Consider the following 20,152-nt stretch of genomic DNA (forward strand, 5'->3'; position numbering starts at 1 on the left):
CCCAGATGATGTTGGGGTAGAGAAGGATGTGGCATGTTGAACATTCCAATGCATTGGGGAGTCAGGAGGCATAGCCGTCAGCTGAATAATCGCTCAGCCTAAAACTACTCATGTGTATGGCCTGCTTTAATGATGTTGGTCTGCCCTAGTGACCAACTCACTAAGAAGCATTACATTACATAAATCAAAGGGCCTGACGTCATTCAGGTCTTCAAGAAAATGTAAGAAAAAGCCAACATAGCCATGACACAAGTAGATCCATTATCACAACTTGTAGGTCACATGACAATTTGGGTTATATGACTTTCCTATTGTATGGCACACTGAATACGATCCGTCATCTCTGTTTTTTCATTTGTAAATCGTTGCGCTATGCAAGAAAGATCACAAGTCCCTGTTGTAGTTTTTTTATTTCCTTTCTTGCCACTTATAGCTTTCCAAGATGCTTTTCAGTTTTTTCGTAAGGATAAAACTAATCGTGTGGACATGAATGACCTGCAATTCTCACTAAATACTATGGGGATTTACTTAACTCATCAAGATGCTTTTGAGGCCTTGAAAAGTGCAGATATTGATGGTAAGTACGTACTCGCACTGATATTCTATATGTCAGATCATTTGTAGAAAATTTGGTAGAACAGTACCAGCAAAATAGAGCTAAATAAATTAATTTTACACATTGATTAAATGATTGAAGCTCACAATAAAAGGAACCTGTTAGTACATTTTTACATATAGAAATAGCATGACTTTTGGATATGGGATGGCCCCACTCCTTAAAACCACCCTAACTACTGTAAACCTAGGTACTAAAAAACACATTATTTTGGTTGTCAAAATGGCCACAGCTTTTATTCAAATCACAGGATTAAATAATCACAGTAGGAGTCAGGTGGAGTGTTTCCTCCTGTCCCTCCTGTGAGAGAAAGAGGGAGAGCCAGAGTTGCCTCCCCTATATAAGCCCCACCCTCCTCACAGTAATACACCAGGCACAAACATCTAAACTTCCTCTTAAAGCAACAACTCTCTTGTTTAAAATCTACACCGCAATACAAACAAAAGCTGCAGGAGTTCTCAGTCCACCCATCCCTAAAGGCCCCGTCACACATAGCGAGATCGCTAGCGAGATCGCTGCTGAGTCACAAGTTTTGTGACGCAACAGCGATCTCAGCAGCGATCTCGCTATGTGTGACACGTACCAGCGATCAGGCCCCTGCTGTGAGATCGCTGGTCGTGTCGGAATGGCCTGGGCCATTTTTTGATCGTTGAGGTCCCGCTGACATCGCTGAATCGGCGTGTGTGACGCCGATTCAGCGATGTCTTCGCTGGTAACCAGGGTAAACATCGGGTAACTAAGCGCAGGGCCGCGCTTAGTAACCCGATGTTTACCCTGGTTACCATCCTAAAAGTAAAAAAACAAACGCTACATACTTACCTATCGCTGTCTGTCCTCGGCGCTCTGCTTTTCTGGTCTGGCTGTGAGCGCCGGTCAGCCGGAAAGCAGAGCGGTGACGTCACCGCTCTGCTTTCCGGCCGCTGTGCTCACAGCCAGACCAGAGAAGCAGAGCGCCGAGGACAGACAGCGGTAGGTAAGTATGTAGCGTTTGTTTTTTTTTACTTTAACGATGGTAACCAGGGTAAACATCGGGTTACTAAGCGCGGCCCTGCGCTTAGTTACCCGATGTTTACCCTGGTTACCGGGGACCTCGGGATCGTTGGTCGCTGGAGAGCGGTCTGTGTGACAGCTCTCCAGCGACCAAACAGCGACGCTGCAGCGATCCGGATCGTTGTCGGTATCGCTGCAGCGTCGCTATGTGTGACGGGGCCTTAAGTCATGTCCACCTCCGTCTAGTCTCTGGTGGTTTCTTGACTTTTGGATATGGGATGGCCCCACTCCTTCTTAAAACTACCCTAACTACTGTAAACCTAGGTACTAAAAAAATACACAAAACACATTATTTTGGTTGTCAAAATGGCCACAGCTTTTATTCAAATTGCAGGATGAAATAATCACAGTAGGAGTCAGGTGGAGTGCTAGTACATTGGGATTCACAAGTACTGCGATATCCCCAGCTGTCTGACATACAGCACCAGGACAGACAGCCATAAAGGGGCGGCACGCACTGGCTTGCCATTCAAGCAGAGCCAGTAAACTTTCAGGGCACCAATGACCCTACTATCCTCACTCCTGCGCTTAACCACTGTGCCCGCCCCTGATTGATGTTACCATTACAACGTCCTTGAGGCTGGCCACCAAAGCAGAGGCTGCTCACCACCATGAGGTTTTACATCCTCTATTAGTTAAAATGAGTCCACCTTAACTTGTCTGCAACTTCCACCTGACTCATAAACCGCCACCAGCGACACCATTTGACACCGTGAATGGACTAGACCCCCATCACCCATGCCTAATAAAGTCATCAACCAGTTCTGCATGCTATGGAAAGACTGTGCATATAAGGAACAAAATTCCAGGACTACAACAGATTAGTTTTAACAATGCAACACTACCAAATTATGATCGATAATATGGTAACTACAGCAAAATAACAGCCTCTAAACATCCTGCAATGAGGATCCTATAATAGGGAATGCAGAAACTAAACCATAACAAAGGGGTAGCCACAGTCTGACTACCTGTATAATGACATCTGTGATGCCTCAAAAATTATTATACCGCATGTATTGCAGCCAGCTCTAATAACTCACTAATTCACAGATTTCAGTTCAAGAAACCACCATTACATACAGTTGCTGGGCTGTGCAGTAACCAATTCCTAAACCCACTTACTATTACTACCCAAAAAGTGATGAGTGTATGTAAAAAGAAAGATACTATAAACAAGGAGTAATTAAAAGCCATACACAATATAATATCGACATTATAACCGACCATTAAATAATTTAAATAATTTATGTAATATGTGGACATAGTAAATGAAATAAGCCTATAGCAGAAAAGTCTACAAAGGCATTATTAATTACCTTACCACGCCATTGTTAATTGCTTTACAGGCACTTGATAACATATACTATTAACCCTCTCCAACTGGCACAAAGGCATTGGGAATAGGCACATCACCCTTCGTGTTAATGCACTTGATTTCTTCACCCTTAGCCATTCCCACTGGCTCAAGGGCATCGGGATGCACTTTATTACTTTTCCCTTAGTCACTCCCACTGACTCCAGGGCACCCATATTAGGTACATTGCTCTTCAGTTTAATGCCCCAGATTACTGCATTGTCCAGACAACAACCTTGAAAGAAATAGGAGTTGGTCAATATTAACAGTCAAAATATGTGCCTCAGCATTCTCAAGTCACATGAAAAAAAGAGAGCATCCTTGAAGCTACAGATTATATTGAAATGCATGCCTACCTTTTTTTTTTACCTGTCCAGGTACTATTCAGGACCTTGTCCAACACCCCAGGCATATGACCTGTCCAGGTGCTATTCAGGACCTCATCCAACACCCCAGGCATATGACATGTCCAGGTACTATTCAGGACATAGTCCAACACCCCAGGCATATGACCTGTCCAGGTGCTATTCAGAACGTAGTCCAACACCCCAGGCATATGACCTGTCCAGGTGTTATTCAGGACCTCGTCCAACACCCCAGGCATATGACCTGTCCAGGTACTATTCAGGACCTCGTCCAACACCCAATTTGTAGGCATGTAGAATATGATTGCCATGACCACAGGGACTTTACCCTAACAGGGTCTTGTAAGATATAAATGCTTCTGCAGACCAGGGGGCCATACCGTGATGGTTACTCCTCCACACCAGGGGGCCATACCAAAGATGGTTACCCCTCCATACCAGGGGGTCATACTATGATGTACACCCCTCCATCCAGGGGCCACACCCGAGATGTTTACTCCTCCACACAAGGGGTGATACTATGATGAACACCCCCCCTAAACAGAGGGTCCATACCTGAAATGGTTACCCCTACTGACCAAATTATAATTAGCTTCAAGGACCCACTAAAAAAGAAACAAATAAGTGCTTTTTTTTTCTTTTTTTTAATACACACCTTTATTAAAACAAACATACAACAACCCAACAAAGCATAAATAACCTTAGCTAGCTGGGAGGAGTCCTTGAAGCTCATAAGATCTGGAGATTACCAAGCATAAAGTGAACATATAATGTACCAACAATTACTCCCAGCCGTTACCCCACTGGCTCGGGAGCACCATAACCACAGGGTTCCAATGTTCACTTGAACTTCCTGAGGATCCGACAAACCTTTGCCGAAACTCCCCTCCACATTTCACCAGATCCAGAACCATATTTAATACTAAAAGGAAGAATCCATATCCCAATGGATCCCCCAGACCAATTTGTAACCAATTTCAAGGACCCCCCCCCAACTGCCCGGCTCCAGGTAATCCACTTAGTCTGTGCTATCCACCATCTTAGGTAATATAAAATTAAGCACTCGGTGGATATACACCATTCCTGCAAATATATGAAGGGGACAATATAAGAATTAAAACAGCATACAATAAAACATCAAAGCATAAAGAACATTAACATGCTGGGAGGAGTCCTTGAAGCTCATAAGATCTGGTGATTACCAAACAAAAAGTGAACATAAAATGTACCAACAATTACTCCCAGCCGTTACCCCACTAGCTCGGGAGCACCACAACCATAAGGTTCCAATGTTCACTTGAACTTCCTTGAGGATTCAACAAACCCTTGCTGAAAATCCCCTCTACCATTCACCAGATCAAGAACCAAATTAAATTCCAAAAAGAGGAATCCATATCCCAATGGATCCCCCAGACCAATTTATAAACAACTTCAAGGACACCCCCCCCCCCAACTGCACAAGATGTGGGATAAGTGAAGATGAAAACAGCATGTAAGTTTACAACCAAGGTATATTACATGTTGATACTGGAAAATGTCCCATCATAGGGTCAGATACATTCGATGATGGGCAATTCTGTAACAATAAAGAAGCCGCCTGCTCCTCTACAGCAGTTACAGACAGGCTCTCTAATCACCAGCTGCACATACATCATAGGAAAATAAATATGTAGGTCTAGTATAAGCTGCCTGCAGCCATAAGTGTATGTGCAGAAAACGGCAAGGTCTGTGTCCCCAGTCAGTCACACTACCTACATACAATAGACGAGAGACAGGGCTGAAAACTAGGCCCCTGATGTGTTCTCCAGAGCACGGTGCAGCATCACACTAGGAGTGCCCACTCACTGCCCGCCATGTGCTGAGTTATTAGTGCCCACTCACTGCCCGCCATGACTGCGTTAGTAGTGCCCACTCACTGCCTGCCATATGCTGCGTTATTAGTGCCCACTCACCACCCCGCCATGTGCTGAATTACTCCCCGAATAATTATTGACACCTGATAAAATATATATAGTAAGGCTCCAGGTAATCCACTCAGGCTAGTGCTATCCACCATCTTAGGTAAAATAAAAAAGCGCTCAGTGGGTATAACCCGATCCTGCAAACATATGAAGGGGACAATATACAGAAAAAGGGGTGGATATATCAGGCAGGACAGCATGCAACATAATGAGACTAAAGGCTGCCATATCTCCAGAAATAAAGCACGAATTTGGAAGTCATTCACAGATTATATGTGCAGCAAGGAAAATAACCTGGAGACCGAGGATCCAACATGTACTCAAAGTCTGTATACATGATAAGCATGCTGTGCAGAGATGGAGCCTTTACTCATATATCACATATAGATAGTGAGAGTAACCTGGTTATGCTGGATCTGTACCCAGCATCATCAGACTGTACTGTAGCAAAGATGAGGTCACATACAGGTCACCAGACTCCATAAATGGGAAGGGGGGAATCAGCACACCGCAGCATGCAATGCACAGACATGAAGTGCAGCCTCTTACCATCATATATATATATATACGGTATATATATACCACCCCATTACTGCTCCCTCTCACCAGTGACTAGTCCCTGTAACTGCCCAGCTCCACGCTACCAATAGCAGACACTGTATGTGTCAATGCTCTGATCCATCATACAGATACCCAAAACCTATGAAGACTCTGTATAATACAGCAGAAATGTGACACAACTGCCAAGTCTGTAAGGAGGTCACACAGGAGCTGTCTCTGCAGTGTGTGATGCAACTTGTAACAGACCCATGAGGGAACATGGCAGCTACATGAATCTCTGAGGTAATATTGCTCCCAAATAAGATGTAAGAGCTGAGACTACACTAATACATGATGAATATGAAGTAGTATATCAGCCATGTCTCCAGGGAGGTAAACATGAGGGAACATGGGGCTACATGAATTTCTGAGTAAAATTGATCTCATATATGATGTAGGAGCTGATACTACACTAATATATGATGTGTGAAGTGAATGTGCTCCTATCAGCTATAATGTGAGGTGATAACCCCAGTATTATACTCCCTGAAACTGCAGACATGTTTCCTCCTGTCCATCCTGTGAGAGAAAGAGGGAGAGCCAGAGTTGCCTCCCCTATATAAGCCCCACCCTCCTCACAGTAATACACCAGGCACAAACATTTAAACTTCCTCTTAAAGGGAACCTGTCACCCCGTTTTTTGAGATTGAGATATAAATACTGTTAAATAGGGCCTGCGCTGTGCGTTACTATGGTGTATGTAGTGTACCCTGATTCCCCATGTATGCCGAGAAATACATTACCAAAGTCGGCGTTTTCGCCTGTCAATCAGGCTGGTCTGGTCAGGTGGGCGTGTTCACAGCGTTCTTTTCTTCCCCAGGTTTCCGTTGGTGGCGTAGTGGTGTGCGCATGTCCAAGGTCCGGATTCCCTGTGCCCACGTGAAGACACAGCGCGCGATCTGAGATGCAAACTCGGCTTTGGGAAATGGCCGCCGCGATCTCTTCTGCGCACGCGCGGCATCCCGCGGCCATTTTCCTGAAGCCCCGTGCAGCAGAGCACTACATCTGCGCACGCGCGGCCCCAGGAAGATGGCCGCCCGCACCGATGAAAGGAATGACAGCGGGGTGACAGGTTCCCTTTAAAGCAACAACTCTCTTGTTTAACCCCTTAGCGACCGCCGATACGCCTTTTAACGGCGGCCGCTAAGGGTACTTAAACCACAGCGCCGCTGTGGAAAAAGTCAATAGCGCCCCCCAGAGGCTGATTTTCTCCGGGGTCTCGGCTGCCGGGGGTAGCTGAGACCCCAGAGAACATGATTCGGGGGGGGGGGGTTTAACCCACCACGCATTTGCGATCGCCGGTAATTAACCGTTTACCGGCGATCGCAAAAAAAAACAAAACGCGATCTCTTTTTAATTTCTCTGTCCTCCAATGTGATCGCACATCGGAGGACAGAGAAAAGGGGTCCCAGGTGGCCCCCCAATACTCACCTAGCTCCCCCGATGCTCCTCGTGTCTCCCGGTGGGCGCCGCCATCTTCAAAATGGCGGGCGCATGCGCAGTGCGCCCGCCGGCCGGCACCGGGAAAATCTTTGGGGTCTCGGCTGCCGGGGGTAGCCGAGACCCCAAAGAGCATGATCGGGGTCGGTTTTACCGACCCCTGTTTTGCGATCGCCGGTAATTAACTGTTTACCGGCGACCGCAAAAAAAAAAAAAAAAAGTAAAGTGTAATTCTCTGTCCTCTGATGTGATCGCACATCAGAGGTCAGAGAAATAGGGGGATTCGGGGACCCTACAATACTCACCTGTGTCCCTGGATCCTCTTGCTGCTCCTCCTGGCCGCCGGCAGAAGAACATGGCGGACGCATGCCCAGTGCGCCCGCCATCTGTCTCCATCTGCCGGCTGGCAGGAGAACAGCAGTTGGGGCTAAAATTAGGGTTAGGGGTAGGGTTAGGGGTAGGGTTAGGTTAGGGTTAGGGGTAGGGTTAGGGGTAGGGTTAGGGGTAGGGGTAGGGTTAGGTTAGGGTTAGGGGTAGGGTTAGGGGTAGGGTTAGGTTAGGGTTAGGGGTAGGGCTAGGGGTAGGGTTAGGGGTAGGGTTAGGGGTAGGGTTAGGGGTAGGGTTAGGGTTAGGTTAGGGCTAGGGTTAGGGCTAGGGTTAGGGCTAGGGTTGGGGCTAAATTTAGGGGTAGGGTTGGGGCTAAATTTAGGGTTAGGCTTCTTTCACACTTACGTCGGTACGGGGCCGTCGCAATGCGTCGGCCCGACATACCGACGCACGTTGTGAAAATTGTGCACAACGTGGGCAGCAGCTGTAGTTTTTCAACGCATCCGCTGCCCAATCTATGTCCTGGGGAGGAGGGGGCGGAGTTACGGCCACGCATGCGCGTTCAGAAATGGCGGATGCGACGTACAAAAAAACGTTTCATTGAACTTTTTTTGTGCCGACGGTCCGCCAAAACACAACTGATCCAGTGCATGACGGACGCGACATGTGGCCATCCGTCACGATCCGTCGGCAATACAAGTCTATGGGCAAAAAACGCATCCTGCGGGCACATTTGCAGGATCCGTTTCTTGTCCAAAACGACGGATTGCGACGGAATGCCAAACGACGCAAGTGTGAAAGTAGCCTTAGGGCTAGGGTTAGGGTTGGGGCTAAAGTTAGGGCTAGGGTTGGGGCTAAAGTTAGGGTTAGAGCTGGGATTAGGGTTAGGGTTTGTATTAGGGTTAGGGTTGGCATTAGGGTTACGCTTGGGATTAGGGTTAGGTTTGGGATTAGGGTTAAGGTTAGGGTTGTGATTAGGGGTGTATTGGGATTAGGGTTAGGTTTGAGGTTAGGTTTGAGATTAGGATTAGGGGTGTGTTGGATTTAGGGTTTTGATTAGGGTTATGGTTAGGGTTGACATTAGGGTTGTTTTGGGGTAAGGGTTGTGATTATGGTTAGGGTTAGTGATTAGGATTATGGATCAGGTTGGGATTAGGGTTAGGGGTGTGTTGGGGTTAGGGTTGGAGCTAGAATTGGGGGGTTTCCACTGTTTAGGTACATCAGGGGGTCTCCAAACACGACAGCCAATTTTGCGCTCAAAAAGTCAAATGGTGCTCCCTCCCTTCTGAGCTCTGCCGTGCGCCCAAACAGTGGGTTACCCCCACATATGGGGCATCAGCGTACTCGGGATAAATTGGACAACAACTTCTGGGGTCCAATTTCTCTTGTTACCCTTGTGAAAATAAAAACTTGGGGGCTACAATATCTTTTTTGTGAAAAAAAAAATATTTTTTATTTTCACGACTCTGCATTCTAAACTTCTGTGAAGCACTTGGGCATTCAAAGTTCTCACCACACATCTAGATAAGTTCCTTGGGGGGTCTAGTTTCCAAAATGGGGTCACTTGTGGGGGGTTACTACAGTTTAGGTACATCAGGGGCTCTGCAATTGCAACATAATGCCCACAGGCCATTCTATCAAAGTCTGCATTCCAAAAAGGCGCTCCTTCCCTTCCGAGCTCTGCCGTGCGCCCAAACAGTGGTTTACCCCCACATATGGCGCATCAGCGTACTCGGGATAAATTGAACAACAACTATTGCAGTCCAATTTCTCCTGTTACCCTTGTGAAAATAAAAACTTGGGGGCTACAATATCTTTTTTGTGGAAAAAAAAATATTTTTTATTTTCACGACTCTGCATTCTAAACTTCTGTGAAGCACTTGGGTATTCAAAGTTCTCACCACACATCTAGATAAGTTCCTTGGGGGGTCTAGTTTCCAAAATGGGGTCACTTGTGGGGGGTTACTACAGTTTAGGTACATCAGGGGCTCTGCAACCGCAACATAATACCCACAGACCATTCTATCAAAGTCTGTATTCCAAAAAGGCGCTCCTTCCCTTCCGAGCTCTGCCATGCGCCCAAACAGTGGTTTACCCCCACATATGGGGTACCAGCATACTCAGGACAAATTGGACAACAACTTTTGGGGTCCAATTTCTCTTGTTACCCTTGTGAAAATAAAAACTTGGGGGCTACAATATCTTTTTTGTGGAAAAAAAAATATTTTTTATTTTCACGGCTCTGCATTATAAACTTCTGTGAAGCACTTCGGCATTCAAGGTTCTCACCACACATCTAGATAAGTTCCATGGGGGGTCTAGTTTCCAAAATGGGGTCACTTGTGGGGGATTTCTACTGTTTAGGCACATCAGGGGCTCTCCAAACGCGACATGGCGTGCGATCTCAATTCCAGCCAATTCTACATTGAAAAAGTAAAACGGCACTCTTTCTTTTCCAAGCTCTGCGGTGCGCCCAAACAGTGGTTTACCCCCACATATTGGGTATCGACGTACTCAGGAGAAATTGCACAACAACTTTTTGTGGTCTAATTTCTCCTGTTACCCTTGTGAAAATAAAAATTTGTGGGCAAAAAGATCATTTTTGTAGAAAAAATGCGATTTTTTTTTTTCACGGCTCTACATTATAAACTTCTGTGAAGCACATGGGGGTTCAAAGTGCTCACCACACATCTAGATATGTTCCTTAAGGGGTCTAGTTTCCAAAATGGGGTCACTTGTGGGGGGTTTCCACTGTTTAGGCACATCAGAGGCTCTCCAAACGCGACATGGCGTCCAATCTCAATTCCAGCCAATTCTACATTGAAAAAGTAAAACGGCACTCCTTCTCTTCCAAGCTCTGCGGTGCGCCCTAACAGTGGTTTACCCCCACATATTGGGTATCAGCGTACTCAGGAGAAATTGCACAACAACTTTTGTGGTCTAATTTCTCCTGTTACCCTTGTGAAAATAAGAATTTGTGGGCGAAAAGATCATTTTTGTGTAAACAAAAGCGATTTTTTATTTTCACGGCTCTACGTTATAAACTTCTGTGAAGCACTTTGGGGTTCAAAGTGCTCACCACACATCTAGATAAGTTCCTTAAGGGGTCTAGTTTCCAAAATGGTGTCACTTGTGGGGGGTTTCCACTGTTTAGGCACATCAGGGGCTCTCTAAACGTGACATGATCTCAATTCCTGTCAATTTTGCATTGAAAAGTCAAACGGCGCTCCTTCACTTCTAAGTTCTGCGGTGCACCCAAAAAGTAGTTTACCCCCACATATGGGTTATTGGCGTATTCAGGAGAAATTGCATAACAAAATTTATGGTTACATTTCTGTTTTTACACTTGTGAAAATAAAAAAAATGGTTCTGAATTAAGATGTTTGCAAAAAAAAGTTAAATGTTCATTTTTTCCTTCCACATCGTTTCAGTTCCTGTGAAGCACGTAAAGGGTTAATAAACTTCTTGAATGTCGTTTTGAGAACCTTGAGGGGTGTAGTTTTTAGAATGGTGTCACACTTGGGTATTTTCTATCATATAGACCCCTCAAAATGACTTCAAATGTGATGTGGTCCCTAAAAAAAAATGGTGTTGTAAAAATGAGAAATTGCTAGTCAACTTTTAACCCTTATAACTCCCTAACAAAAAAAAATTTTGTTTCCAAAATTGTGCTGATGTAAAGTAGACATGTGGGAAATGTTATTTATTAACTATTTTTCGTGACATATTTTTCGTGATTTAAGGGCATAAAAATACAAAGTTTGAAAATTGCAAAATTTTAAAAATTTTCGCCATATTTCCGTTTTTTTCATAAATAATCGCAAGTAATATCGAAGAAATGTTGCCACTACACAATATGTCACGAAAAAACAGTCTCAGAATCAGCGGGATCCGTTGAAGCGTTCCAGAGTTATAACCTCGTAAAGTGACAGTGGTCAGAATTGCAAAAATTGGCTCGGTCATTAAGTACCAAATTGGCTCTGTCACTAAGGGTACCGTCACACTATAACATTTCGATCGCTACGACGGTACGATTCGTGACGTTCCAGCGATATCGTTACGATATCGCTGTGTCTGACACGCAGCAGCGATCAGGGATCCTGCTGAGAATCGTACGTCGTAGCAGATCGTTTAGAACTTTCTTTCATCGCTGGATCTCCCGCTGTCATCGCTAGATCGGTGTGTGTGACACCGATCTAGCGATCTAGCGATGCGATCCAGCGATGCGTTCGCTTGTAACCAGGGTAAACATCGGGTAACTAAGCGCAGGACCGCGCTTAGTTACCCGATGTTTACCCTGGTTACAAGCGTTAAACTAAAAAAAAAAAAACAGCACATACTTACATTCTGGTGTCCGTCAGGTCCCTTGCAGTCTGCTTCCCGCACTGTGACTGCCGGCCGTAAAGTGAAAGCAGAGCACAGCGGCTGTGCTTTCACTTTCACTTTACGGCCGGCAGTCAGTGAATGCGGGAAGCAGACTGCAAGGGACCTGACGGACACCAGAATGTAAGTATGTGCTGTTTGTTTTTTTTTAGTTTAACGCTTGTAACCAGGGTAAACATCGGGTAACTAAGCGCGGTCCTGCGCTTAGTTACCCGATGTTTACCCTGGTTACCCAGGGACCTCGGCATCGTTGGTCGCTGGAGAGCTGTCTGTGTGACAGCTCCCCAGCGACCACACTACGATTTACCTACGATCACGGTCAGGTCATATCGCTGGTCGTGATCGTAGGTAAATCGTATAGTGTGACGGTACCCTAAGGGGTTAAAATCTACACTGCAATACAAACAAAAGCTGCAGGAGTTCTCAGTCCACCCATCCCCAAGTCATGTCCACCTCCGTCTAGTCTCCGGTGGTTTCATTATGGCTGTATAGGTGCTTATCCCCAATAAAAACTATACCTTTTTGTAGATATTCAAATCAACATATGTCCAATGATACCCAGGGCACTTCATCAAACAAACAACATATCCCATACCAATAAATGTATAGGATAAGGAAGAGATCCCAACCAATATAATAAAAATAATATTTATTAATTAATTAAGCCACAATGACAATGAACAACATTAATCAAAAAGCAAAATGCCGTTTAGGGGATGCTAGAATACATCATGAAAAATTAAGCATAGACAAAAAGGGGCAAGAGTAAATGTAAAGGAATTATCTATATATTATAGCAACCTATTTGATGGTATACAGTACTAGTATTCGCATATAATCATGCATATAAACCCCCCTTTTTTTAAAGACAAAAACAGTGATCCTATTCTATACACTCGTAAGGTATGACTAGGCAATGTGTCCAAACAGATTATAACAACAATCCTGTGTTAGGTAACATCAGGAGATGCAGGAGACATGTCACTACAGATTAATTACATTGTCTCCATCAAAATGTGTGCCACGTAAATTCACCTAGTGTAAGATAGTATTAAAATTGATAATTACCAGATGTTAGATGGTGATCCTAGCGTCCCCTCACCCCGACACACGTTTTTGCCGCCAGCTTCTTCCAGGGGCGTATCCGGGTGAGGGGCGGCTGTGTATTTATATGAGCGACAGCCTATCAGCGGGTATGGGAGCATAGTTGTGTCCCCCCTGCCTCCTCTGACGTGCTTCCTAGCGATTCTCAATGACACGCACGCCTCAGTCTGTGTGTCAGTGTAAGAGCATCTCCCGGAAGTGACGGAGGCTGGGTCGGCTGCGCATGCGCACAACTTAGCGGCATCACCAGAATCGCCGATAGCTGGTGAGCAAAGTATGGACTAATAATTCAGGAGACTAAAAATAAAGATAAACCTGGTGCCATTTTACAATATTCAGGAGGCTTATGTGTGCAGAATACTTATATATACTTAAAATTAGCAAGTTAGCACGATTAAGTTCCTTAAAGTGACAGTGCATATCATGGGATAATAAATTAATAAATTCCTATATCTAATGCAATACTATGTGATTACATAACAAATGAAATAAATGCAATAAATAAATAAAATAATCTCTACAAAGTGACCTAGTGCATTCATTTATAATTAATTAGAATCATGTAAAGTGATAATATAAAATACAGAATTTATATCATGTGATAAAATAATTCATTTAGTAATAAAGTGCAACAATTTCCAATGACATCAAATATTTAAAAACTCTTATTCCCAGGGTTCATTCTTCTTGTAGGGAGGACCAGTGATAGACAATTCATGTCCAAAGTCCCAATGGACACACTCAAATTCAAATAGGCGACTCAACTGTGACAACTCATATAACTAAAGAGATAAAAGAAAAAAGATTAAAATCAAAAACAGATGTCAATAAATATTAATATAACAAGGAAATGATAACCCCTCCCCCCCATATAAAAAGGATGCCAATCATAAAAAAAGCAGAAAAACCCATATTCTCATTCAGCCCAGCCAGACTGAGAGCACCCAGGCGATAAACCCAGCGACATTCTAATTGTGCAAGGAACTTTCCAATGTCTCCTCCCCTAATTCCCAAATCCACCTTGTCAATAGCTTTAATACAGAGACCACGAGGGTTGCATTTATGATATTTCTTAAAATGTCGTGGGAGTGTCTTCAGTAGAACATCATCTTCAGCTGTAACCACTTTTTCAATATCCAGAACTTCTTCTCTCACACGGATTTTTAATTCCCTCGTGGTCAAACCCACATACACTTTGCCACACGGACACTTTGCATGATAAACCACCCCCTTAGAGGTGCATGTAAGATGTTTGCGGATGTCTACTTTTTTGTAGATATGCAATGTGCCAGTTATGAGAAATCTAGTTTAGAAGCGTGTCAATGCTCTTGACAGAAGCTAAGTGCATGAACAAACTCCCTGAGCACTTACAGCCTGATTTGCATACAATTTTTACACTAGATATCTCATAACTGGCAGATCAGATCTCTACAAAAAAGCATAACTTTTATTGCAGAACAAGCATCTATGCACCCATACAACTTGTTTGTTTCCCACAAATGGACATACCGGTACATCATGGCGATCGTGCGAGTACAGGAGCTGTGCCGGCATGATCCCCGCCAGGAGCTTGGCTTAAGTGATAGCCAATCCCCATATTCAGTAATTCCCATGCACTGTATTTGGCCAAATAAAAAGAAGATTTTTTACTTCACTCAAGTTTGGATGCTGTCCTCCTATTCTACTGATGATTAATTTTTCCAAGTGAGCTCCTTGTAGATTGGGATGCTGCATCTATGTGGGTATGATTACCGGGTTCATAGACGTCGCTATAGAGTGCTGCAGTTAACTTTCTACTTTCAGCCGATCCCTGGCTGTCACGGCTAGGCCATTTAACCTTCTAAATGCCATGATCAATAGCAATTGCAGCATTTAGAAGGCTGGGAGAGGGAGGTTCTCCCTCTCCCTTCAGATCATTTCCCCCACAATGTACTGTAAACACAGACCTCGGGGTCTGCCAAATACGGTATCCTTTTTATACTATGCCAAGACACAGGGCCGGCGTCAGCACCCGGCGCACCTGGGCAAATGCCGGGGCCCTGGGGAGAGAGGGGGGCCCACTAACGCTGTCATAGATACAGCTGGGACAGCGAGCAGAGCAGGAGAACATGCTCTCTCCACCCACACAGTCACTGTTGGCTGCGTTCTCTTAACCCCTATGTGCCAGCTCTGACACAAGCATCTTCTCAGTCAGTGCAGCCAGGCAGGCACACATAGGGGTTAAGAGAAGGCAGCCAGTGTGACATTGTGGGTGGAGAGAGCAAGTTCTCTGCTCTGGCCCCTGGCTGGCTGCAGTGCTGAAGTTTATCAGGCAGATTCCGGAGCTCCTACCAGTGACTGAGTGAGTGCAAAGTATCCAGCAGAGCAGTGGTTGCAGATGGACTTGTGGCTCAGTCTGCTGCTGTCTGTCTCCGCTGCCTAAAAATGTGGGTGATGTCTGGAGGAGCAGCTGGTGGGGTGCAGCCTGCAACCTGCAGCCACCCAGCTCTCCTAGAATACATGCATGCTGCACCAAACCTGCACCAGTGGGGTAGGAAGAAGCTTAACCCCTTCCCATCTGTATGAAGGTTATTACTAAACCTTAAAGATAACAATCCGACCCGCATAAATGGGGTTAACCAGATGCCAGGAGGAAGGGGAGCTGCTGCCATGGATAAAACTGAGCTGTGGGCTGTACGTTGGGGCCCCGTGGCCCCAGGCTGGTGACTGGAGGGAGGGACTCTGCCCAGTGCTGGCATGTGGGTGATTTCTGCTCCGGAGTCTCAGCTTCTCTCCTCCACATCACACTGTGCAGTCACAGCATAGTAACATAGTAACATAGTTAGTAAGGCCGAAAAAAGACATTTGTCCATCCAGTTCAGCCTATATTCCATCATAATAAATCCCCAGATCTACGTCCTTCTACAGAACCTAATAATTGTATGATACAATATTGTTCTGCTCCAGGAAGACATCCAGGCCTCTCTTGAACCCCTCGACTGAGTTCGCCATCACCACCTCCTCAGGCAAGCAATTCCAGATTCTCACTGCCCTAACAGTAAAGAATCCTCTTCTATGTTGGTGGAAAAACTTTCTCTCCTCCAGACGCAAAGAATGCCCCCTTGTGCCCGTCACCTTCCTTGGTATAAACAGATCCTCAGCGAGATATTTGTATTGTCCCCTTATATACTTATACATGGTTATTAGATCGCCCCTCAGTCGTCTTTTTTCTAGACTAAATAATCCTAATTTCGCTAATCTATCTGGGTATTGTAGTTCTCCCATCCCCTTTATTAATTTTGTTGCCCTCCTTTGTACTCTCTCTAGTTCCATTATATCCTTCCTGAGCACCGGTGCCCAAAACTGGACACAGTACTCCATGTGCGGTCTAACTAGGGATTTGTGCAGAGGCAGTATAATGCTCTCATCATGTGTATCCAGACCTCTTTTAATGCACCCCATGATCCTGTTTGCCTTGGCAGCTGCTGCCTGGCACTGGCTGCTCCAGGTAAGTTTATCATTAACTAGGATCCCCAAGTCCTTCTCCCTGTCAGATTTACCCAGTGGTTTCCCGTTCAGTGTGTAATGGTGACATTGATTCCTTCTTCCCATGTGTATAACCTTACATTTATCATTGTTAAACCTCATCTGCCACCTTTCAGCCCAAGTTTCCAACTTATCCAGATCCATCTGTAGCAGAATACTATCTTCTCTTGTATTAACTGCTTTACATAGTTTTGTATCATCTGCAAATATCGATATTTTACTGTGTAAACCTTCTACCAGATCATTAATGAATATGTTGAAGAGAACAGGTCCCAATACTGACCCCTGCGGTACCCCAGGGCCCCAGAGCAACATTGGTTGTCTCTGTCCAGGTCCCAGCAGCTGCCACTGCTCCCACCAAGGACATGGCATCACTTAACCCTTCCCCTGCAGCCACCGGCAACAAATCCACATTATTCCTTGATTAAATCAACCCAATAGAGGAGCAGACATTTCCTGCTGCCATTAGGATCCAGGACGGGGTGACATTGGCTGCACTGCTTACTCTGTAGTGGGGGGTGACAAGTGTAACATGGGGTAACGATGAAGGAGAAATGCACAGGATAATAGTGAGCGCGACAGAGGGCAGTGTATGGTATGGAGCAGTCAGGGGGTGGGCTGCAGGATCCCCCCATACTGTACATGACTACTCAGGACAGGGAGGTGTTTAATGAGGTTCTAATGACGGGGCACTAATTGGGTCATTAGGGTTTGTGGAAAGGATTCAGCATCAGGTCCCTCATTAATGTCCGAGCCCCCTGTTACTTTGTAGCACAGATCTGTTTGGGGCCGCAAAACCAAAGTTATTTATGTAGAAAAGTCTTTGTTTCATAGAAAAACTCAAAACAGAAAAGATTTTCTGATACAACAACGCCCTGCTCACGACACTGCACAGCACCTCTCCCCCTGTATATATACACTGCACAGCACCTCTCCCCCTGTATATATACACTGCACAGCACCTCTCCCCCTGTATATATACACTGCACAGCACCTCTCCCCCTGTATATATACACTGCACAGCACCTCTCCCCCTGTATATATACACTGCACAGCACCTCTCCCCCTGTATATATACACTGCACAGCACCTCTCCCCCTGTATATATACACTGCACAGTACCTTTCTTCCTGTATATATACACTGCACAGCACCTTTCCTCCTGTATATATACACTGCACAGTACCACTCCTCCTGTCCTGTATATATACACTGCAGAATTTACAATAGCTGTCACTCATGTAAGAAGTGAAATCTGGCATTGTACTATACATTTCTCTGCCGTATCTGTGCATCATAAATCGGGGTATGTGTTAAAGGGGGGGGCCCACTGAGACTCTTTCGCCCGGGGCCCTCGAAAACCTGGAGCCGGCCCTGCCAAGACACGTCAAGAGCACGGTGTAGGAGGCTTCTGTCAGTGTAACACTGACCGGTATAATTCATTGCAGTGCTGGTGCATTGCAATGCATTATACCAGTGATCAGACTAATAAAAGATAAATTCCCATAGAGGGACTAAGTAAAAAAAAAAAAAAAAAAGGTACACATATTTGCTATCACAGCATCTGGAACAACCCAATCTATAAAACAGTAACACTATTTAACCCCTTCAGAGACCACCGTAAAAGAAAAAAGTGTGAAAAAACTAAGATTTTTCATCATACCACCAAAAAGTGGAATAAAATGCGTTCAAAAAGATAAATATAAATACAAATGGTATAGCTGAATGTGTTATCTTGTCTCACAAAAAAAAGCTTCCATACAGTTCCGTCAGTGGAGAAATAAAAAAGTTATAGCTTTCCGTATATTGATATGCAAAAACAATTATTTTTTCTATAAAATAGTTTTATTGTGTAAAAGCAGCAAAACATTAAAACATTATACAGTAGAAATGCTTCATCACTGTAATCTCACTGACCCGAAGAATAAAGCCGAGTTATCACTTTTACCAGTCGGTAAACGTCATAAAAAATATAAATAATTCCTGAGTTTTTGTTCATTCTGCCTCCCAAAAATTAGAATAGATCAAGCAATCAAAAAATGTTATGTGCCAGAAAATGGTACCAATTAAAAAAAGCATCAACTCGTCCCGCAAAATACAACCCCTGATTTGACTCTGTCAGCAAATATAAGGAAAAGCTACAGCAGCTCTCAAAATGTGACAATGAAAAAACTTTTTTTGCAACAAAAAAGTTTTTTTTAGTGTATGATAGTAGCCAAACATAGAAAACGGATATAAATCTGGTATTGCTGTAAACGCACTGACCCGAAGTACTGCACTAGGAACGACGTAAAAAATAAATAAAATCAATTCATGACTCGCTGTTGATTTGTTTATTCTGCCACCCAAAGATCGTAGTACAGTAAGGCTCGTTTCACATTTATCCTGTGATCTATGCTGAGCGCCCACATAAGGGTTTCCTTTTAAATATCTGAAATACGTGAGTCAGATGGAAACCTGGAGGAAGATTCCCTATAATGAGGCAGATGGAGGCACTGTCGACGCTGTATGGCCTATGATCCGGCAGTGTCTGTCTTTTTAAGCGTGCATAAGAGTGCAGTCGGCCACAGGACACCACTGAACTGAGTGCAGATGGAGTCCAGAGTAACTCTGCTGCCTCATTATAATGAATGGATCCCTATGGGGTTTCATCGGAATCACATCACTCAGCGATTTAGATGGAAACTATGATGTAAGTGCTCAAGGTAAAGCGCAGGATAAATGTGATCCTAAATGTTATGTAAAATCTTCCTGATAAAAACTTTAACTCAATCCACAAAAAAAGTCCCCACTCAGGTCCGTCATTTCTCAATGGAAATATGGGGGTCTTCCATGTTACTGGTAGCACAAAGGTGGGCTGTGGCTACTTGCCCCCCTCCCACAAAAAAAAAGAAATTAGCAAATTCTGCACTCCCAAATCAAAATGCCTCCTCCCTTCTGAGCTCCAATGTGCCTAAACCATATTTAGCGTCCACATGTTAGCCATCTCTGTAGTGATGAAAGTCTGCCTAATTTATGTGTGCATGTCTCCAGAAACAGAAGCTGGGTCTAATATATGGTCACTACAATGTACTAGACACTACAAAGGCAGATTTGCAATTTTTACTCACCAACGTCTATTGCTGCTTGTTTCTGGCAAACACCCTTGTAAGTTAAAATCATTACACCTGTTGATGATTTCCCAGAGTAGTGTAATTTCCAAAATGGATTCACTTGAGGAGCAATTCTGCTCTTCTGGCACTTAGGGGCTCTGTATATGGAGTCCGCAAACTATTCAGCAATAATTTGTTCTCCAATAGTCAAATAGTCCCTCCCAAATCTCAAGAAAGAGTAAAGAGGCAATGTAAAGATAGAAAACAACAGTGGAAAGAAGGATAGAAACTGTGTGGAAAATGCTTAAAGTCATAAATGAAACGTTCATAAA

The 20,152-nt window shown here is 44.4% G+C and overlaps 1 protein-coding gene across 1 annotated transcript in view; it reads left to right on the forward strand.

Annotated features, from left to right (window-relative positions):
- Nucleotides 1-452: 452 nt before the first annotated feature.
- The window catches only part of EFCAB3 (EF-hand calcium binding domain 3), a 55,192-nt gene continuing 35,492 nt past the window's right edge, over nt 453-20,152 (forward strand). The window contains exon 1 of the mRNA XM_069755682.1: nt 453-577. Within this exon, the coding sequence (XP_069611783.1) occupies nt 487-577 (91 nt within the window). The 5' untranslated portion in view covers nt 453-486. The remainder of the gene's footprint in view (nt 578-20,152) is intronic.

Source organism: Ranitomeya imitator, chromosome 2, assembly GCF_032444005.1.
Source record: "Ranitomeya imitator isolate aRanImi1 chromosome 2, aRanImi1.pri, whole genome shotgun sequence".
NCBI lineage: Eukaryota > Metazoa > Chordata > Amphibia > Anura > Dendrobatidae > Ranitomeya > Ranitomeya imitator.